The sequence below is a fragment of the Vitis riparia genome, unplaced genomic scaffold (assembly GCF_004353265.1).
Source record: "Vitis riparia cultivar Riparia Gloire de Montpellier isolate 1030 unplaced genomic scaffold, EGFV_Vit.rip_1.0 scaffold821_pilon_pilon, whole genome shotgun sequence".
Lineage (NCBI taxonomy): Eukaryota > Viridiplantae > Streptophyta > Magnoliopsida > Vitales > Vitaceae > Vitis > Vitis riparia.
In genome coordinates, this window is record NW_023269800.1 from 16,314 (window position 1) to 39,624 (window position 23,311).

Sequence of the window (23,311 nt, forward strand, 5' to 3'; positions counted from 1 at the left end):
ATTTTGGAACACTATTGTGCTTTGCTTAAAGATTTCGACTCCCCTAGTTCGTGTGCTTCGTTTGGTTGATAGTGAAAAAAAAGCTCCTATGGGATACATCTATGAGGCCATGAATAGAGCTAAGGATGCAATTGTGAGAAGTTTTAATGGAAATGAAGAGAAGTACAAAGAAATCTTCAACATCATTGATAAGAGGTGGGAGATTCAGCTTCATCGGCCTTTGCATGCAGCAGGGTACTTTTTGAACCCGGAATTCTTCTATGATAAGCCAGAAATAGAGCATGATGCCGAGATTATGAGTGATTTGTATAAATGCATCTTAAGGCTAACAAGAGGCCCTACTAAGCAAGAAAAAGTTGTGGCCGAAGTGAGTTTGTTCACAAATGCCCAAGGACTATTCGGGAATGAGTTAGCTGTTAAGACAAGAAAGACTAGAGCACCAGGTTAGTTATTTAGTTTTGTTTATTTAAATGATTAGATTGTATTTTTGCTAAAATAGGTGAATTGTTTCACTAAATTGTTAATATCCATACTACAGCTGAATGGTGGGCTGCATATGGAGCTTCAGCTCCAAATTTGCAAAAGTTTGCAATGGAAGTCCTCAACTTAACATGCAGTGCATCAGGTTGTGAACGGAATTAGAGCATCTTTGAAAATGTGAGTGACCAAATCCAAAATAATTAGAAGTAATAGTCTAATAGAGTCTTGAATGTAACTTAAAAGTTAAAACTTTAAAATATATTTATGAGCTTATGAATTTTTGCAGATTCATAGCAAGAAGAGAAATAGGTTAGATCATCAACGCTTGAATGATTTGGTGTACATTAAGTATAATCGAGCCTTGAAGAGAAGATACAATGAACGTAACACCATTGACCCAATTTCCTTGAAAGATATAGATGATAGCAATGAATGGTTGATAGGGAGAATGGAAGATGAGGATTCTCATGGAGGTGCACAAGATGATTTTGTATTTGATGATGACAATTTGACATGGGGTGATGTTGCTAAAGCTGCTGGAGCTGAGGAGGCCAGGTTTGATACTAGAGTTAGAGCTAGAGCAAGCTCGAGCATAATACCACCAACAAGGGGGATAGCTTTAAGTTCTAGAACTTTGCCTTCTCATTCACTAATAGATGAAGATGAAGATGGAGACATGGTTGATTCAGCAGATGAAGAAGATGGGGAAGGCTACAAATGTGGTGATGGAAATGATGATGATGATGATTTTGTTGATTTAGAGGAGGAGTGATGATTGCTTGTTGTGGACAAATTTGTGATTTAAGTGTTTTTTAATGATGTTTTTGAATTATGGACAAATTTCATGTTTTGGACCTTTAGGTTTGGAAACTTTGGATTTGGATATGTATTAGGCAATTAACAATATGGATTTGGATTTGTTTTTATGCTTGGAGTTCTTTATTTTTATGTTTTTTGTTTATTAAATTGAAGTTTTGGATGATATTTGATGATTTATGTGTTTAGGACAAATAAATGATTGTTAAATTTGATTATATTATATAAAAATATATATGTAAATTAGGGTGCGCCTCACTTCACTAAAGCCCGCGCCTTAGATGCGCCTTGCGCCTCAGGCTCCAGGACTACTTTGTGCCTTGAGCCTTTTAAAACTATGCCCCTCCCTTTGTACATGTCTAGCTAGTATAAATCCTAACGGAAAACCTCTTCTTCATTTCTCCTCTTCATCCCTACAATACAAACCCTAATTAACAACCACAACTATGAGGCTAATGAAGAAAACAAGATTAGCATCAGCGGTTCTTCAATTCCTCGGCCTTCAAGTTTTTCTTGATTTTAAAATTCGGGTTTTTTTTTTTCTCGATTCTGCTCTTTCTATTTGTTGTTTCTAATTTTCATATTTTAAGTTTGAAGAAAAACCTTGCATTTGCAACTGAATATGGATTATTTTTATGTTTTGAAGAATAGGAGAAATTGATGCCTTTGTTTGGCTTTGTAGAATGATTTCTTGTGGGTTGGGTTATTTGTGCAATGTGTGGCTCAAATCAACACTTATTTATAGCAACTTGCACTTGTATAGCAACTTCAAAGAGTGCACCGTCGGCGAGTGTGACTTTTCTGCTAAGGTTTCTTTTCATCCTATAAAAGACACCTTTATACTAAAGGATATGAATTAGAGTTACGGCTACAAATATGCTGGTTTTTACAAATATATCACTAGGATTTTACTGATAACTCAAGGTATATTGGAAAATATTAATAAAATTTTGATAAAAATTTTCAATAGGCTAAAAATTAATTAAAATTTATAGAAATGTTGAAAAAAATTTAAGAAATGATAAAATAAGCAATAATATATATATATATATAATTTATTTAACTCAAATACAACCATACCCACGACCACTTCTATGTCTCATCTGTTGTTTGAATGTAAGGGTCTCCAACGGGCGGGCCCTTTTTATGTTTATTAATTGAGTTAGTTATATGTATATAAAAATAAAGTATATTATTTTTTAAAAAAAAATTAAAGGCTCCAACGGTCATGTGACCGTTGGAGCCTAGCTCCAGCCCATGTGACCGTTGGAGCTAAGCCTCCAACGGTCACATGGCCAATTATTTTGATTTTTTTTTTTTTAACCTTCCTATAAATACATCTTCTTCCTTTTCATTTTTTTTTTTATCAAATTCTCTTTATTTCTCTCTCTATTTCTCTCACATTCTACAATATTTCAAATTCTTTTATTTTTCCATCAAATTATACAATATTGTTGGTGGTGCAAAACAAGCATTGGTGACTCCAAGAGTTCAAATTTGCTAGGAATTTCTGCATCGGTTCTCTAATTGAGTAACATACTTCACCCCTACTACTTTATTTTTTTGTTACATTTTTTTTTATATTTATTACTTTATTATTTTTGGCATAATATTTTATCAATAATTATAATATGACAAGTGCTTCTTCATCTAGTCCATGTGATGAAATATCATAAAACAAAAAATTTACTTCAAATATATGGATTTTTTTTATAGAATAGAAATAATTTTAGAAAATAATAAAAAAGAAATAAAAGCAAAATGTAAAATTTGTAATAAATTTCTTACTGGTGACTCAAATGCAAACACAAGTCATTTAAAAAGACATCATGAAAATTGTAAAACTAAAAATAATGTAGATATTAGAAATTATATGCAATTAGGTAAAAATGAAAGTGAAAATTTAAAAACATTTTTTTATGATGAATCTAACTGTCGTGAAAAAATGATTGATTATATAATAAGAGCAGAACAACCTTTCAACATGATGGAAACTCATGATTTTGTAGGAACAATTCAACGAGGTATTAATCCTCAATTTAAAGGTTGGTCTGGAAATACAGTTAAAAGAGATATTATGAAAAAATTTTATACACAAAAAGAAATTTTAAAATTTTTTTTTGCAAAATTTGAAGGAAATATTTGTTTAACATATGATATTTTGACATCTTTAACTCACACTGGTTTTTTATGTATAACTGCTCACTACATTGATAATGAATGGAAATTAAATAAAAGAATAATTTCATTTAAATTAATAAATGCTCCACATAGTGGTAAAAATATAGCATCTTTAATAAATGATGAAATTATAGATTTAGGCATTCGTGATAAAATATTGACAATAACATTAGATAATGCTGCTAATAATGATGCAGCAATACATAGACTAAAACTATATTGGTAAGTAAAAGAAAATCATGCTAAAATATTTCATGTGCGTTGTTGTGCACATATTTTAAATTTAATTGTAAAGGATGGATTAAAAAATGTTGATAGTACATTGGAAAAAATTAGAGGCATTGCATATAGTATTAATAGTTCTCAAGCAAAACATGAATTATTTTTTCATTGTTGCAAAATGTTAAATATGAAAAGAAAAAATATAAATTTGGATATGGCCATTAGATGGAATTCCACATATAAACTTTTACAAAATATTATAAAATATAGAAAAGTAGTCGAATTATATGAAATACAATTAATTAACAATGATTGTGAAGCAGATATTTATGCATTAAATGATTATGATTGGCATATTGCGGATCTTTTAAGAGATCTTTTTGATACTTCAACAAACATTTTTTGTGGTGTATATTATCCAACTTCAAATCGAGTTATTACGCAAATAACTAATATTTTTCTTGTACTTCAAGAATATTTAAGTTTTGAAATATTTAATGATACAATATTTGCAATGATAGAAAAATTTAGAAAATATTGGGGAGAAATACCTTTAATTTTTTATATTGCTTTAATTGTGGACCCTAGATTGAAATTTGAAGCTTTGGATGAATGGTTAACAATTATTTATTTTAATGACCAAATAAAAATTGAAGAAATTAAAATGAAATAAATTCATTATTATATAATTTATATAACTATTATAAAGAAAATATGGTAATAATATTAATACTATTAAATTACCATCTACATCTACAAACTCCTCATCTTTTTATAAAGGAGCTCTAGAAATATTGAAAAGTCGAAAAAAGACAACAAATAGTTCTCCAAATAATACATCTGATTTAGATAAATATCTTAATATTGATACAATTTCATTTGAAGATCAAGAAGATTTTGATATTTTAATATGGTGGAAATCACATCAACACAAATATCCTGTGCTTTTTATAATTGCTTGTGATGTACTAACAGTTCCTGTGAGTACAGTTGCATCAGAAGCTGCTTTTAGTGCAGGTGGAAGAGTAGTTAGTAAAAAACGATGCAACTTAGCGCCAGATGTTATTGAAGCAGGGATATGTGTGAAAGATTGAGAAATAGCAGATAAAAGGATGTACGATTCCATTCGAGAAACAGAGATGCTTGCCGATATGGAATCTTTAAAATTATCAAGATCTTCATGGATGCATGATAGTTCGCCATCACCGCTAGAAAATAATGACTAAATGTATATTATATTTTTATTTTTATTTTTTGTGGTTGAAAAATACATATGATTGACAAATAAATAGGTGCCAACCTAGTTGGGATGTATTTATTTTGTAGTGATGTAAACTTTTCCCACATTTTCAAATGTAATTATACATTCAATGAATAAAATTTTGAAATGAATATTTTTTTTAATAATTTTTATTTTTGTAGTTTTTTTTTAAAGGGACGGGCCTAAGGGCGGGCCTACGGGCCTAAAATTAGGCCCACGGCTCGACCCGCCCAAAAACGGGCTCGGGCCCGACGGGCTTGGGCCGGGCTTTAGCCCGTCGGGCCGGGCCGGGCCTAAAGCGGGCCGTGGGCCGCGGGCTTTTTGGAGACCCTTATTTGAATGTCATTATGACTTCGAGGTCTTTGTCATGTATCCAAAATTTGACCATTGTGTTTCATTTTCTGAGGGTACCATATGTACGGTGATTCGGAGAGATGTCTATGTCTACCATTTATGATGACATGTGTCACAGTTTTAAAACAAGGGAACATCACCTAATATACATTGACATTTTCTTTTAAGTAGAACAATGAATCTGGATCTTAAAGACTCAAATAATGTCTCCATTGAGCATGACTCTACTATACACCAGGAGATTAGAGCTTGACCTGTCATGAAAGATCTTGAAACCATTGACCTACGGGGCTTCTTAATCTTATTATGAGCAAGTTGAGTTTATGCCGAACAATAATAACCTAATTCAATCATAATCCTAATTCCTACAAAAATCATAATAACTAAGGATTTTATCGGCATGATATTTTTTAAGAGACTAAAAAAAAAGTATAATAAAAACTGTGTTTTTCTCCTTTAACCTCTTCAATTTTCTATTAGTATTATTGATGAAATAAAAAGCTTATTTATAGGGTGGAGAGAGGATTAATTTCTTTACAGAATTAAAAGTGCAATTAATTTTCATTAAAGTGTCTTTAATTTAGGAAATTAACTTCCCGTAAACTAACCAAAAGGATTTTAATTTTATTATTTATTAAATCATAATACTTAATTTGATATTTAAATAAATATTACATAATAATTTATACGAGGCCATAGTTTGTATGATCCTTTCAATCTGATTGTATCATCTCTTGCCATCACTTGTGGGTCCAACTTTAGCATTGTTAATTACCACCTTTTATTTTTGTACCTTTATTACGCACATGTTTTTGCTGGAACACCTCTCTCTTATTGATGGAAATTTCCTTTACAGCTGGTCTTACATTTTTTTTTTCTCCAACATCTCATTTAATGGTTTAGCCAGGCCAATTGTGACAACTTTTTTCCCACTCCGTACTTCTTGCATGGGACTTGTTTTAATGCCACATTGTCAAAAGCTTCCAGCACTAATTGTTGTGCTACCACGTGGAATGAAGCCAACTCTAGCCTGCACATTTGTAGTCTTTTAATTACTATAACACTAACTAAAAATCACCTTGCAAAATCATGATTTTCTCCTTCAGTTCATGACCAACTTGATTATTGGAACAAGCTAGGAATATCAATTTGGAAATAGTAACAATATTTGCTGCCCATCAATCTAGTTAATTACTGATATACCAACTCCAAAAGGCTCTTCAATCCTAGATCCATCTAAGTAAAATATTACCCTTAACCATCTCTGCCAGGTTGTCTAACTACAAAAATTAATTTGTACCTAAATGTCTATATCCTTTTGTAGCATGTATTAGGAGTTTAGAACTTGAACTCCATTTTCCTGATCTGCATCTTAGAGAATGTCCGATAGCATGTATTTCAAGAAGTTTGTTTTCTAGTTAACAATTCCATGATTTACAATAGGTAAGTGGTATTTGATAAGTGACAATTTATTTTCATTCTGTTTCTCCTTTGATGGAAATGAATTTGGTAATTCCAATTTTTATATTGGGATATATATAAGAATGTAAATTTGGAATGATTATTATTTTTCATTTCAATGTTAATTAAAAATGAGAATTTTAATGAAAAAAGAAATAAGTTAATAATAATATCTGTATATATAATTTTAAACAATTTCTTAATTTCATTAAAAAAACTCTTTTAAAATAATTTTTTTCACTAAAAAACATTTTTGAAAGTTTTTTTTTTTGCTAAGTAATAAAAACTTATTTGCACATATAATTTAAAAATAAAATCATTTTTAAAAATTTATATGTTGTTATTCTTTTAAAACATTTTTTAAAAACAAAGTAAAATTGAGTACTGTTTTTTCGATTTTTTTTCATTAGAGAAATATATTTCAAAACAAGTGAAACTTTGTATTAAATTTATCAATAAGCTTAATCATTTTTAAAAATAATTTGAAACTCAAAAAATATACCCTATAAAAAAAATAAACATAATTAATACTTTAAATTCTTTAATAAATCTTCTGATTTTTAAGAATAGTTTGAAATTAAAAAAAATGATTAATTAATTATAGGTTAAATAAAAAATTTGATAATAACATGCGCATAATTAAACACTAAATATATACATATAACGAAAATATTGACTGATTTATTCCTTTAAAAAATTAAACTTCATTTGTTTTTTTAGTTCATTTAACATAAAATGGTATTTGCAATTATTAATTTTGAATTATTATTTATTTTTAATAATATAAATCAATTATGCTTTTCCAAGATGTTAATATCTACATTTTTATAATATTTATAAATATATAATTTATGATTTTATTATAATATTACTATTTATATTTTATTAAAAAAATATTTATTTTTAAATTTATTTCTAATTATAAAATTAATTTAAATAAAATTTGAATTAAATTTAGTTTATACTACATAAATTGAATTAAGATTTTTTTTTTACAAAATCAAAATACAAAAATTATTTTTAAAACAACTTATTTGAAAAAGTTTTTGATTTTTTAATTTTTGAAAAGTGTTTTAAAAAAGGACTTATACTATAAAATCAAAATACCTCCTACTAATGATGAATTGAAATTGCTAATTAAAAGTGAGATTTCATTTCTTTTTAAATCATTATTGATATTATTTTGTTTGAGTTATGAAAACATCAATGAGAAAATATATATATATATATATATATATATATATATATATATATATATATATATATATATATATATATATATATATATTTCCATTCCCACTACTTCTGCAAACCAAACATGGCTGCCCTCCTTTCGCGTACCAAACACGGCGGTAAGGTGTACACTTTGTAAGCTATAAATACATTACCGAGAAGTATCTCCATTCAATCTCTGTTAACATTCAACTCAAAAGCTATAACTTTTTCTGCCAATTTGAATATCAAATCAACTTTATTGGTGTGAAACATGAATATCTGCTCCCGTCCTCCCTGGTCACATCTCGTGCTCTGTGCTTGTCTTCAAAGTTGGCGGAGTCAAGAGTGGGGCGCATATGTCCTTTTCTCACGTTTCTTTTTGGCCCACCTTTAGCTCGTCCTCCTCTCCCACCTCAACTTCTTCTTCTAGTAATGAACTATTCTACAATTTCATCACATTTTTGTTTTTAAGCAAGAGAAGTCTGCCCTTGATGCCTCTAGCTAGAGCTGTAGATTTGATTGTGGAGAGTTTCTTTCTTTTATCTACTAGCAAGTGCTAATACAATTTGTTGGCAAGGAAATATATCATGAGAAGGCCTTACCTGTTAAAAAATTGGCAAGCAATCTTTTCTTTACGAAACTGTAGGGACTGTCCTCCCCACATTGCATAGTGAAGCTCACTATATGCGACACGATACTCATGTGAATATCTGTGAAATTTGGAATACTGAAGTCTATAAAAATGGTGCCACGGTACTAACAAATCAAGAAAGGGTTCCAGCAGACGTGCCAAAAATAGTGTAGGAACAAGTAATGCCAACAAACCCCTTCCTGACATGAGGCCTAGATTGCATTGGGTGTCGGTGTTTCCACTCAATCTATTGGTCTATCTTAGATGAAGCGAAATTTTGGGTTGATTCTTGGAGTTAGCCCATTCTAATTTTGGCAAGCAGCCATATATACCTGTTGGTCGAGGACCACCTAACAGACGCTAGGTCCTTTTAAACGTCTCATTACCGACACTAGGTCCTTTTAAATGCCTCCTTTAAGGACTTCATATTCCTTTGTTTCAACTTTGTGAAATGTCGAAGTTCCGACAATAAAAATTGACTTTGGTAGAGTCTTGGCCAACATTACTAATACTAGGTCCTTAATTTTAAATGCCATATTACCGACACTAGGTCCTCTTAGATGCCTCATTAAGCAGTTCATATTCCTTTCTTTGCTTCAACTTTGTGAAATGTCAAGATTCTAACAAGAAAAATTGACTATGGTAGAGTCTTGACCAACATTACCGACACTAGGTCCTTTTAAATGCCTCGTTTAGGACTTCATATTCCTTTCTTTGCTTCAACTTTACTATGAAATGTTGAAATTCTAGCAATAAAAATTAATGACTATGGTAGAGTCTTTGACCAATGTTACCTACATTAGGTCATTTTAAATGCCTCGTTACCAACACTAAGCCCTTTTAAACGCCTTATTAAGGATTTCACATTCCTTTCTTTGCTTCAACTTCACTATGAAATGTCAAAATTCTAACAATAAACACTAATTACTATGGTAGAGCATATTATGCCACCCAAACACTTACATTATATTTGGCATGTGGGAATGAGAGATGAGAATAAACATCTTATTCTTTTTTTTTTTTTTCTTTTTTCTTTTTCATTTGTTTTTATTCCAATCGAATTGAAACCACACTTATAAGTTAGCCTTTAATTGATCTTTAAAAGGAGACATTTTGATTCCCTCTTCTACAAATTGTTTTTAAAAATACTTTTCAAAAAATAAAAAAACCAAATTGGATAAGTTATTTTTAAAAATATTCATTTTATTTTGACTTTGTAAAAAGATTATATATTCAATTTATATAATATAAACCGCATTAAATTCAAATACTTACAAATAAATAATTTTCAATAAATTATGAATATTAATATTATAATAAAATTATAAATTATATATATTTTTTCATAAGCATCATAAAATCTTTATTTTTTATTAGGTCTATTTAAATTCTAATGGTATTGTACCTAATTTCAACAGAATTTTTAATAAAAAATCCAAAATTTTCTTTTCTCTCTTTTCGCTTTGAATCTTTTTTAGATTTCAACATGATATCAAAGCAAAATTGATCTTTAATAGGACTTTTGATTTGTGATCTCATGGAAGAGAGTTTAATTTTATACACTACCTTCATATTTGTTTGATCATGTAATTCTTTTTTTTTTTTTTTCTTTTTTCTCTTTTCCTTGTTGTGTTTCATCATGGGATGTCATAGTGGGTGATTGCATCGTTCCTTTTTTGTTTGATCCTGGTATTTGATTTTCTATTTATTTTTTATTTGCTTTCTTTTGTCTGGTTGTTATTTGTTGTCTATTCATCATGGCTAGTGAATGAGATGATTCATTTTAATCTATTAATGTGAGATTGGATGGAAAAAATTATTCATATTAGAGTTATGTGATGAAAAATTTTCTAAAGGGCAAAAATATGTGGGGCTATGTTATTGATACTCTACACAAATCTATGAATAAAAAAGATGAAAAATATATAGAACAATTAGATGTTTGGAAAGGAAGCAATTTGAAAATTATCACTTGGATCAACAATTTTGTTGATAATTCAATAGGCATATAGTTGGCAAAGCATGAAACCATCAAGGAGATTTGGGAACATTCGGAAAGATTGTATACACAATCTAATTTTGCAAAACAATATCAATTAGAGACAAATATTTAAGTCTTTAAAGAGAAAGATATGAGTATTTAGGAGTCTTATTTCATTATGACTAATCTCTAGAACCAGCTGGCTCTCACAGAATTAGTAGAGCTCTGGACCTTTGCACCTTATATTGCTTGTACAAAAAAACAATGTCTGGATCAATTTTTTTATGGCTTTTTGTAGTGATTTTGAAGCATTTAATGAGGCTATTTTACATCACAACCCACTTCCTTTTGTTGATTCAGTAGTAAGTGAACTGTTAGCTAAGGATATACATTTTAAGTCTCGAGTAAGAAAAGATATTCTCTCCACACCTCCTACATTTGTTTTTGCAATCCTTTCGAGGCCACTTTTCAATAATCAGAACAAGCCTCACTCAAGATTTTTTATAGATGAATGTAGCTATTATAAGTAGAAGGGTCACTAGAAGGTTCAAAGTTTGATGATTCCCCTTAAAATAGTGCAAAACTAGCCTTCTCAACAATCTTAGCAAAGTCAATTCAGTACTAGCCAACAACATTTTTATAGGTCACCACGGTCTAATATCACAATAGTTGTTCCTCCATCTGACTTGTTTAGATTTAGAGTCACCTTATTCTTTAACCCCATAGTAGTTTTCCTTATTGAATAGTTCCAAAAGTTCCTTGCCATAAAACCACATGCTATATTTACTCTTCAACTTTGCCAGCCACTAGTTTTTCATAATCCTTAATTCCAAAAGCTAATTAGGACAAGCCATAGGCAAGGGGATGAGGAAGAAGAGGATTGTATATTTTGGATGAGCTAAAAGTATCAACAATTACAGGTCCTAGTCTTGATTTGTCCTCTTGTTGTTTAAATCCTTCTTTATCTAGTTTTATTTTTATGTCTTCTTATATCTCTCCTTCTTCTGTGGTTTTATGTCTTCTTCTGTCTCTCTTCCTTGATAGTTATATGTTGACTTTTATTTTTTTTTCCTTGATGATTTTAGTTTTGTATCTTCAACCACTACTACTACTACTACTACTTCTTCTCATTTTCCTTGATAGTTTTAGTTTTATATCTACTACTATTTTTTCTTCTTTAAGCATATACCTTTCTTTTCTAGTCATATTTTCTTCCGTGAACATATACTTTTTATATTCCTATTGAGCCTCATAACATCTCTAAGTCTAAACTTGTACACATTGATCCTTTCTTAAATGATACATATAGTTTTCCTATATATATATTGGTACTCTGGTTCTTGTTTGTGATGTTCCTTCCTTTTCTCCTATGACTATAGCATCTTCTAAGACTATGGATCCTCATCTTCCATGTTCTTCTCAACATCTTCCAGGTTATAATTGAGGAACTTTCTACTTTGCATAAGACTGATACTATAGATTTGGTACATTTACTACCTCTATGGTATGAATTATGAGGTGACTTTTGCTCCTATTACAAAGATGAGGAATGTTTGTACTCTTATTATAGTTGTTTTTCTTTCTTCTCCTACTCAGATGTATTGTGACAACAAGAGTGCTATTTAGATTGCTTACAACTTTGTCTTTCATGAAAAGACCAAGTATAATGAGATTGATTGTCACCCCACTTGTCATCACCTTCAGCATAAGACTCTCACTTTGCATTTTTTTTTCTTCCAACAGATTGTTGATTTGTTTACCAAGTCACACCCGCTTCCATGTTTTTGAATTTTAGTTGGCAAACTCTTGATGCTTCTTGTAGCCACAACATGAGTTTGTGGGAGGATGATAGGAGTTATTAATATATTTAATTACTACATTAAAATTGTTTTCTTTCTTTTTAGAAGTAAGGGTAAACTAATTTTTATTTCTTTTTATTAGGTTTATTTAAATTCTAATGATGTTGTACACACGGACGAAAATGTTGAGATATTTCATTGAAAGATTGATGAAATATCTAATATCGGGAAGGGTCGAAATGAAATCTTCCATCAATTATCATGCTAAATCAAAGCAAAAGGAAACTTCACATTTCTTCCATTTTTCCCTATGGTGGTCACATTGTTTTGTCATTTGGGTTTATCCCTTTGACTCCTCAGACGTTGTTTTGGGAAGTGAGAACGATACGTCTGTTTGGGTATTTCTGTATAAAACCTCTCTCTATCACACCATCTTCACCCGCCCTTTACCTAAATCGTAACCCAAACCTAACTTTTTAGAGCAATGTTTCCCACACAAGGTGCTTCAACAAGGGCAAAAGCAAAAATGAAGTGATCGGTGGTAGAATCTTTTAGGGAATGGAGAAAAGAAAATAAAAGATAAAAAGGCAGTGTTTTGAAAAGTGCTCTTAAGGCTTTCTTGTAGGCACACTATGGGGCGAGGTGTTTAGAAAATGCCTGAAGGCGTTGGTAGAAAAAGTCGAACACAAAAGGCAAACACCTTTGGCCTAATGTGCTTCAAAAGTGTGCACTGCATACGCCTTTAACACCTTGCTCACTAAAGCATGAGCTTTTAGTTTGCTAAGGTAGCTAATAAAAAAAGAAATTGAAACAAACATATCGTTGAATACTTTAGTAACCCCACAAACACATTGGAGACTAAAGAGGGAACAAAGAATATGAGTTAAGTGAGAAACCTAACACTAGCTCTTCATAGTTTGTACCTTTCACAACCTAAAGATCAGCTTTTTCTTTAGTAACAACCTCGCAATGATTAGAGTGTTACTCCCATTTCTTACTCCGATGACTTCATCTCGATGGAAGTTCTCATTTGGCGATGACACGATGTGAAGAACTGCATCTTCTTCATCTTGATTCTTAATAGGTAGGTCTTCTCATCTCATCTTTTCTCTCTCCATCTTTCGCTCTCTTCAGGGTTTAATTCTCAAAACTTCCATGACCTATTAGACTTCTTCTTTGATTATTTTTTTTTTCTCACAACAATTTCAAAATTTTTTAGTACCTTAGTAGCAGCACTTATTGCACTAATAATATTTATTGCATGCACAATACAATGAGCACTAGTGCACTGTTCCTTTAATCATTGCACCCAACATTATTTTTTAAATAGTGCACACAACACCATTTTTTAAACAATGCACAACACTATTTTTTTAAGCAGGGCACATAACACTATTTTTTAAACAATGCATTGAGCACTGCATTTTTAAACAGTGCACACAACACTATTCTTTCATTTTTTCCATGCTTTATTTTTATTTTTTAATTGTTGATTTGATATTTTAATTATGTCTTATTATTTTTTAAAAGTCAATTATATAATAAAATTTGATTATTATTGTTATAATTATTTTTTAGAATCAGTTTCTCCAATTTGAAAGCTTCACAAAGAGATTTTGTGTGATAATATACTATTGAAGTCTCTGAGCAGAAGTATATGCAATGTAAGTTTTGTTATCAAAGATGCATGGGATAGGTGAATAGACTCAAACATCACTTATCGCTTGAACTCATCATGATATGAAACCATGTAACAAATTCAGTGAAGATGTTAGATTGGAATGCAAAGAGGCATTGAGCAATTATAAGGATAAAAACAAAAAAAGAAATGAATTGCTCCAAGAAATTGTATGGGTCAAAATAAGAGTGCCTTCTCTAAAACAATGGGGACATTACGGAGTAGAAATGGGAGTGTAAATGGGAGTGGGGAACCTATATTTAGGGGACCCATGGATAAATTCTACTTTGAATTCTAAGTGGAAGCTAGAAGAAATGAAAGAAGTGTATAAAAAAAAAAATTGGTCGGTTTATGTACTCAAAAGGTCTCTTATTTAATACAATGGATGATCCTTATTGGACTCTTATGATTAATGAAATTGTAAATTTTGGGTACAAGTTTAAGCCTCCATTTATGCATGAATTGAGGACATGGATTTTGAAAGAAGAGATGAATGATATAAATATCATGATGGAAGAACACAAAAAAGCTTGGAAGTAATATGGATGTTCAATTATGTTAGATAGTTGGACAAATGGAAAGAGTAGGTATCTTATAAATATTTTGGTGAATAGTCCTACTGGCACATGATCTATGAAATCAATTGATGCATCTGATATGATAAAAAAAAAAATATGGAGAATTGATGTTCAAGCATCTTGATAAGGTGGTTGAAGAAATTGGAGAGGAAAATGTTGTGTAAGTTATTACTGATAATGCATCTAATTATGTGAATGATGGAATGAAGCTTATAGAAAAGAGGAGAAGTTTATGGTGGACTCCTTATGTTGCTCATTACATAGATTTGATGTTGGGAAGCTAAATGTTTATGCTAATACACTTTTGTGAGCTAGGCAAGTGGTGAAGTTCATATCTGGACATACTTGAGTTCTTAGCTTGATGAGAACATTTACAAAAAATCATGAACTTATTCATCCAACAATTACACGATTTGTTACTGCATTTCTTACTTTCCAAAGTCTTTATAAGCAAAAAGAAGCCCTTATAACAATGTTCTCCTTTGAAAAATGGTGTTCTAGTAGATGAGCCAAAAATGTAGACGGCATAAAAGCTCAAAATATAGTATTGTTTGATTCAAATTTTTTGCCTCATGTTGCTTTTTGTATTAAGACCACTATTCCATTAATAAGTGTCTTGAGAGAGGTTGATTTAAAGGAAATGCTAGTCATGGGTTATATTTATAAGTTGATGAATTCAGTTAAAGAGAAAATTGAATTTAATTGTGGGGGCATGGAAAGGAAATGTGACCTAATTTGGAGAAAAATAAATGCAAGATGGACTCTACAACTTCATCAACCTTTACATGCAATAGGTTATTATCTTAATCCTCAATTGTATTATGAAGATAAGTTTTCTAATGTGGATGAGGTGAGGAAGGGATTATTAGAATGCATGGATAGGATGTTAGATTACGAAGAATGTTTAGAACTTGACATTCAATTGGACTCATATAACCAAACAATAGGTGAATTTGGAAATCATATTACAATTGATTCTCGAAAATTAAGAAGTCCTATGAGTTGGTGGATGCGCTTTAGGGGTTACACACCAGAGTTGTAAAAGTTTGTTGTTCGAGTCCTTAACTCACTTGTAGTGCTTTGGGATATATGTGGGAGAAAATGGAGCACTTTTGAATCAATAATACTTCTATTTTAAAAAAAAAATTAGTATGTACATTTTTATTCTAATGTTAGAGAACTTTAATTTAATTTCAACATATAAATTTGTTTCTTTTATTATTTGTAGATTCATACCAAAAAAAGAAATAGACTTGAACATCAAAGGTTAAATGCTCTAGTGTATGTGAGATACAACACTAGATTGAGAGAGCCAAGTCTATAAAGGAAACAAAATGTTGATTCAATTTTGGTAGATGAAATTGATTTGGATGATGAATAGATTGCGAAGAAAGAAGATCCCCTTTTTCTGCTTGATCTATGTTGGCTTGAAGATAATGCACTATTTAATATTGATGCCATTAGATTGTGTCGTCCCAAGACCAAGAGATTCAAGTGTCATTGGGCAACATGGTTTCAAGCAAGTACTAAAAATTTTAAGTTATAAATTTTATGAAATTTATTAACGAACTTATAACATTTATACCTAATTTATACTTTATGCTAGGTAAAAGTGGAGACAAAGGCAAAGGAAAGGAGTTAAATTTGACACAAGTTCATGAAGATGAGGAGTTAGATGAAATTGGAAGATTAGATAGTGAGAACTTTGCTACTATTGATACATTGGATAAGGATGATGATGATATTGGAGATGATGATTTAAGTTAAAACCTTCTAGTGATATGTGTTTAACTCTATTTGATATTTTGTGACTGGGTTATGGTTGTTTGTGAAAGTTTGGAACTAGTAGTATGATTGCCTCTATTTTCTATTGTGACTTAATTTTGATTTGTTTTGAAAGTATGAAACTAGTAAAGTTTTTTTTATAATTCTAATGAATTGTTTTCATGTTTTTAATTTATACCATTTTATTTTTATTATATATATATATTTTAAAATATTTATTAATTATAAAATGAGGGTCTCAAAAGGCTTACGGCTCACCGTTTCAAGACTTACATCTTGCCTTAAAGACACAAAAACGTCTAATCTTATGCCTTCACCTTTAAAAACTTTGGAAAAGAAAATGGAGAAAAAGGCGGAAGAGGGGAGATACCATCATTGCACCTTTTCTTTTTCCCTTTTTTTCTCTTTTTTTTTTTTTAAAAAAAAATCCATTATCCATATGGATAGTAAAGCTTTTCATCCAACAGACAAAAAGTTTGGGAAGTATGGTACCCACTTCAGTGCGGTAGAATTTTCCTACATATATTAAAATTATCTAAAAAGAAAAAAAAAATCCCACAGTTGACTGGTTTTTTATTTTTCCTTATTGTCCATAATACCTTTGAAGATGGTGTCCAAACCATATATCAATTCTAGTTTTAGTCCTTTTTAGATCTCTGCGTCCCTGCTACGCTACTTGCCTCATATTATGCCACGATGTTATATTTTGCCCCAAAACTCACTTATAAATCCCATACTTCCAATTTGGAATATGTAGATACCAAAGGAGAAAAATAAAACAGAGCATGCAAAGTTAAAAAGCACAAGGTTACATAAGAGCAAGTGAGTATGCGGAAGATTTTAATGCTAAGTAAACTGCACGCCAGCCTGCCTGCGAAGGGTGAACATCATCCCAAAAGAATGTTGAGTTGGGGTTGTTGCATACAACGTACATCCTCTTTCCATCCTCTGTGTTCCCGCATTTGTATCCAGTACTCACTGCTTCGCAACATGGCCTCAATGGATCCTTAAACTTCAGAGTTCCTGCACACAAGTTACAAAAGGAGTTTGTTTGCTATTTATTTTTATTTTGGAAAAAATAAAAAATAAATGTAATTATCAGTAATGAGTTGCATTTCCAATAATGGCCGAGGAAAGCCCCACCATGGCCCATCGATCCCACAGCCTGAAGCTTATTCAAATTGAGACTGGGTTTTAAATCAAGGGCAAGCACAGGCTATGGCCCATCCATCGATCCCAGCCTCAAGTTTATTCAAATTGAGATTGGCTTTTAAATCAAGGGCAAGCACAGTCCATGGTTGGTCCATACTCCATGTCTGAGCATGCTTTGGGCCAAGCCTGTGGCTGAGACTGGGCCTCAATCTCAGGCCCAAGGCTGCCCAGTATGTGGCAAAATCAGTACAGATGGGAAAATACCTGGTTGGCTCGCTTGCTTTTTCAATGCAGACAAAAATGCCTTGTACATGTTGAGAATTACAAACACAGATTCCTTGCTCTTGTTGTTCAGCTTTTCCACGGTTTTCTCCAATATTTAGTTGTGAAACAAGGACACTGAATTGCCCGATGTGCTGCAATTCTTGTACAAATCTGAGATAGTTTCAGAAGGCAAACATCCAAGAGGCTGTATATTCATAACCGCTATTTTCCGCACTCCTAAACCTTGAATGCGTTGTAGGTTCAAGCCAAGCTGCTTAATCATTGATTTTGTGAAGGCTGACAAACCCTATAGAGGTACAGGCATAAAAGATCAGCAGCTAGGGTTGTTTAGAAAAATAAAACTAGAAAAAGTTCACAAAAAAATTCATTGAAGGTCATTAAATCATATGACTTAAAACCCATAATTAATCTAAGGAGAACTCACCTCAGTAGTGCCATTTCTGGCAAGGTATGCAGTATAGTCATTGCCGGCCAGAGATACCAAAGCAATGGAGTTAAGATCAACTGAAGAATTTGAAGACTAATTATGGAGGAACATAGACTCAATTCATTCTATGATACTCTTTTTACAATGAAAGAAAGCATAAATAAATAGCCTACAGATATGAGACAATTCCGGACGGAATTTCCCTTACATGGAAAGAGAATAAACTATTACATGGAAAGAGAATAAACTCTTACATGGAAAGTGAATAAACTATTACATGGAAAGAGAATAAACTCTTACATGGAAAGTGAATAAACTACCTTGCTAGAATTACTCCTAAATCAATTATAATAAAGGCTGTATATTACACTAATTTAGGGAAGTAAACAGAGGGTGCTAAATATGGGAAGGAACGCATAGGATGGAAGGCGACGTGGGCTTGATTTCCAACACTCCCCCTCAAGCCGCGTTGTAGATGTTGATCATTCCAAGTTTTCCTGTCAGATCTTCGAAGTTAACTCGAGCAAGAGCTTTTGTGAGAATGTCAGCCGTTTGACAGTTTGTCGGAGTGTAGCTGACTTTGAAAACTCCTTCTTCAATCTTTTCCTTGATAAAGTGTCGATCTATCTCCACGTGTTTAGTTCGATCATGATGAACCGGATTCTTAGCGATACTGATGGCAGCTTGATTGTCGCAGTATAACATCATGGGATGCTTCAATGGAACCCGTAATTCTTCTAACAGCCTGTTCAACCAGATTCCCTCGCAGATACCTTGTGCCATAGCACGAAATTCTGCCTCAGCACTGCTACGGGCTACCACTGACTGTTTCTTGCTTCGCCATGTAACCAAGTTCCCCCAGACAAATGAACAATAGCCTGAAGTTGATCTCCGATCAGTCACTGAACCTGCCCAATCCGCATCTGAAAAAATCTCAATCTCTTTCTTTGTTGTTCTTTGAAAGAAGAGACCCTTTCCTGGTGTCATCTTGAGGTACCTCAATATTCTGATCACAGCAGTCATGTGTTTTTCGGTTGGATTATTCATGAATTGACTTACCACACTAACGGAGAAGCCGATGTCTGGCCTTGTATGAGAAAGATAGATGAGTTTCCCCACAAGACGTTGATATCTTCCTTTATCAACTGGCGTACTTCCATCACTTTCTTCCAGTTTGACAGTTGCATCCATAGGTGTTTCTGCCGGCTTGCATCCTAGCATTCCTGTTTCATTCAATAAGTCCAGAACGTATTTGCGTTGTGAGACTGCTATACCTTTCTTTGACCTAGCAATCTCCATTCCGAGAAAGTACTTGAGGTTTCCAAGATCCTTGATCTCAAATTCCTTTGTCAGTAATTTTTTAAGTAAGTCAATTTTCTCTTCATGATCACCTGTCAAAATTATGTCGTCCACATATACAATGATAATTGCCAGCTTCCCTTCTGGGAAGTGTTTCACAAATAATGTGTGATCGGATTGACATTGAATGAATCCGTACCCTTTCACTACCTTAGTGAACCGTTCAAACCAGGCCCTGGGAGATTGTTTGAGACCATACAAGGATTTTCGGAGTTTGCAAACCTTGTTGAAGTTTGATGTCGTCTCAAGTCCAGCAGGAATGTCCATGTAAACTTCTTCCTCTAAGTCACCATTGAGGAAGGCATTCTTCACATCAAGTTGGTGAAGCGACCAATCGAGATTAACTGCCAAGGATAAAAGTACACGAACAGTATTGAGCTTGGCAACTGGAGCAAAAGTTTCTTGATAGTCAATGCCATAGGATTGGGTGAATCCTTTGGCAACCAACCGAGCCTTATACCTGTCCACATTACCATCTGCCTTGTACTTTACTGTGAAAATCCACTTACACCCAACTGGTTTCTTACCTCTTGGGAGGTCAGTAATTTCCCACGTACCATTCTTTTCCAGCGCCCGAACTTCCTCATCGACTGCCGCCTTCCACTTAGGATACTTGAAAGCTTCCTGAATATTCCGAGGAACTTGTGTCTCTGTGATGCTAGAAGTGAATGCACGAAACGTAGGTGATAGCTTATCATAAGAAATAAAATTTCCAATGGGATGCTGAGTGCATGATCGAATTCCTTTCCTCCAAGCTATGGGCATATTAAGAATATCATTTTCTAACTCGGAATCAACAGTACCATCAGGAGCGTTGTTACCTGGAAGTTTGCTTGGATTAGGACCCGGTTCAGCCTCATGGGTTTGTTGAGAAAGTGCTCCTTCCTCCGTTTCCTCTTGGATGTGCTCCTTATCCCACAAGTCAACAATGGACTCGGGCTGATTAAATGACTCTGGAGGAATGTGATTTTCAGTGATGATGGGTGACTCACTGAATGACTCAAGATCCCAAAATTGATATTCCTGAGTTGAATTCTCCCCCTGAATATCGTTTTTGGGATAGTAAGGCTGGGTTTCAAAAAATGTGACATCCATTGAATTGTAGAATTTTCTTGTGACCGGAGAGTAACACTTATACCCTTTTTGATTTGAAGAATACCCAAGAAAGATGCACTTGAGTGACCTAGGATCAAGTTTACTTCGATGTTGTTGATTGATATGAACAAAAACAGAGCACCCGAAAATTTTGGGTGGGACGGTAGAGATGAGACGAGTAGTCGGAAAGGATTTTAGGAGTGTTTGACAAGGTGTTTGGAATTTTAGTACCCTAGACGGCATCCTATTGATGAGGTAGGCTGTCGTAAGGACAGCTTGCCCCCAGAATAATTTTGGAACATTCATGGAGAACATTAGTGATCTAGCCACCTCTAACAAATGCCTATTTTTCCTTTCAGCGATTCCGTTTTGTTGTGGGGTATCAACACATGAACTTAAGTGAACTATCCCTTCTTGTGCTAGAAATTCTCCTAGAATGGAGTTGAAATAATCCCTAGCATTATCAGACTTTAGAATTTGTATTTTTGACTGGAATTGGGTCTGAATCATATTTTTAAAATTTTTGAAAATTTGACTCGTTTCAGATTTTTCTTTCATGAGGAATACCCAAGTTAATCTAGTGTGATCATCTATGAATGAGACAAACCACCTAGTACCAGTTACATCTTTTATTCTTGACGGACCCCAGATATCGCTATGAATCATTGAGAATGGACTAGACTCTTTATAGGGTTGAATGGGAAAATGAGACCGGACTTGCTTTGATAATTGACAGATTTCGCACTCAAAGGATTTTGGATTTTTATGAAATAATGAAGGAAATAAATGCTTGAGATACATAACATTTGGATGACCTAAGCGATAGTGCCACAACATAATTGCACTATCGTTATTTTGACATGAAACCGAAAAAGAATTACTACCAACTGCCATTTGAGGTTGTTCTTGTGGATCATGGAGCTCCTTAAGGATGTAGAGTCCAGAGCATTCCTCAGCATTGCCAATCGTCTTCCCCGAATCCAAATCCTGAAATTCACAGTGAGTGGAGGAAAAATTAGTAATACACCTCTTTTCCTTAGTGAGTTTACTAATTGACAATAGATTACAGTCCAAGTTAGGAACAAGGAGAACAGAGTTGAGAGTAAGATCCCTTGATAGCACAACTGAACCTGTTCCGGCAACCTTTGATAGTGAACCATCTGCTATTCGGACTGTTAAATTATTTGGACATGAGCTATATGTATCAAAAATTGTCGCATCTCCCGTCATATGATCAGATGCTCCTGAGTCCACGATCCAAGGTTTTTTACGTTTCTTACCAACAGTAAAGGCATTCAAAAAATTACCTTTGTGAGCCAAGGTTCCGGAACCAATGAGCTGGTTGGAAGATGAGCCAGTTTGTGACTGTACTGACAAGAGAGGAGACAGTAGTTTCTGAAGCATCTCCATTTGCTCCTTATTAAAAGGGCTAGCTTCAGGTTGTGGCGATTGTTCATCGGTAGCCACATGATTGCCTCGTCCTTCTTTCTCAAGTGGTTGACGTGGCTTCCAATCTACTGGCTTTCCATGAATCTTCCAGCAAGTTTCTCTTGAGTGTCCCGGCTTTTTGCAATGATCACACCAAGGTCTACCTCCTTTAATTTTTTGACGGTTGTCAAAAGGAGCGAATTGAGTCTTAAGAGCCGAGCTTTCTGCCATATTCAGTTGTTGATGGGATCCCATCATGAGATTTTTCCGACTTTCTTCGCGACGCACTTCAGAGAATGCCTCTCTGAGGCTAGGTAGAGGTTTTACTCCCATGATTCTTCCTCTGATTTCATCAAGATTTTTGTTCAAACCTAACAAAAATTTAAACACACGTTTCCCTTCGACAATCTTTTTATACAACAAACCATCTGTAACACAATTCCAGTTATGAACCTCAAACGTATCAAGTTGACGCCATAGACGAGTAAGAGTATTGAAATATTCAGTTACCGTAAGGTTTCCTTGACGCAAATCGTGGAGGATGCCTTCAATCTGGATGATTTCAGATGTGTTTTCCTTGTCTGAGAAAGTTTCTTTTGCAATGTCCCAGATTTCTTTGGCAGTATCAAATGACAGAAAATTTTCACCAATGTCAGGGGTCATAGAGTTGACTAGCCAGGACATGACCATATTATTTTCTGCTATCCACTTCTTGTAGGTTGATGCTGTGGTTTCTGGTGCCGCCGAAGCTCCAGTGATGTAGTCATCTTTCTCCTTTCCCCGTATAAACATTAATATGGATTGAGACCACTGCAAATAATTTTGCCCATTCAGTTTATGGGCTGTGATTGGCAGATGAGAGGTTTCCATCTGATGAGAGGATGAAGATGATGAGATGATGATATCAGAAGTAGAGGATGATGAGTTGGTAGCCATTCCAAAGGCTGGACCGTATTTAGGCATAACCTAGAAGAATAGAATTGAGTAAAAAAAAAACTGACTAAAGATGAAGACGATGAGACAGGATTAAACCTGCTCTGATACCATGAAGAATTTGAAGACTAATTATGGAGGAACATAGACTCAATTCATTCTATGATACTCTTTTTACAATGAAAGAAAG

At 33.1% G+C, this 23,311-nt stretch overlaps 2 protein-coding genes and 1 long non-coding RNA gene across 3 annotated transcripts; 1 reads left to right on the forward strand and 2 right to left on the reverse strand.

Moving 5' to 3' along the window:
• The first annotated feature begins 54 nt into the window (after positions 1-54).
• LOC117910701 lies at positions 55-16,424 on the forward strand. Its single transcript, XM_034824819.1, has 3 exons — positions 55-443; positions 539-625; positions 16,264-16,424. Exons 1-3 carry the CDS (start codon positions 89-91, stop codon positions 16,422-16,424), a joined length of 603 nt encoding a protein of 200 aa, XP_034680710.1. The 5' UTR covers positions 55-88.
• Positions 16,425-17,205: 781 nt separating this feature from the next.
• On the reverse strand, positions 17,206-18,373 carry LOC117910707. The gene is made up of 3 exons (XR_004650736.1): positions 18,304-18,373; positions 17,859-18,165; positions 17,206-17,465 (listed from the first exon to the last, which is right to left on the reverse strand). It is a non-coding gene; the product is annotated as an uncharacterized LOC117910707 (long non-coding RNA).
• Positions 18,374-20,319: 1,946 nt separating this feature from the next.
• On the reverse strand, positions 20,320-23,220 carry LOC117910705. The gene is made up of 2 exons (XM_034824822.1): positions 22,068-23,220; positions 20,320-21,747 (listed from the first exon to the last, which is right to left on the reverse strand). Exons 1-2 carry the CDS (start codon positions 23,149-23,151, stop codon positions 21,713-21,715), a joined length of 1,119 nt encoding a protein of 372 aa, XP_034680713.1. The 5' UTR covers positions 23,152-23,220; the 3' UTR covers positions 20,320-21,712.
• Positions 23,221-23,311: the final 91 nt, after the last annotated feature.

What these genes read in the sequence shown, in the direction of transcription:
- LOC117910701 (XM_034824819.1), top strand. Translation starts at nt 89, where the DNA reads ATGGGATACATCTATGAGGCCATGAATAGAGCTAAGGATGCAATTGTG. An exon ending in AAGAAAGACTAGAGCACCAG is followed by an intron (nt 444 to 538) that starts GTTAGTTATTTA and finishes TCCATACTACAG; the next exon opens with CTGAATGGTGGGCTGCATAT. An exon ending in CTTAACATGCAGTGCATCAG is followed by an intron (nt 626 to 16,263) that starts GTTGTGAACGGA and finishes ACTTTATGCTAG; the next exon opens with GTAAAAGTGGAGACAAAGGC.
- LOC117910705 (XM_034824822.1), bottom strand. Translation starts at nt 23,151, where the DNA reads ATGCCTAAATACGGTCCAGCCTTTGGAATGGCTACCAACTCATCATCC. An exon ending in CGGAACCTTGGCTCACAAAG is followed by an intron (nt 21,748 to 22,067) that starts GTAATTTTTTGA and finishes TGTGAATTTCAG; the next exon opens with GATTTGGATTCGGGGAAGAC.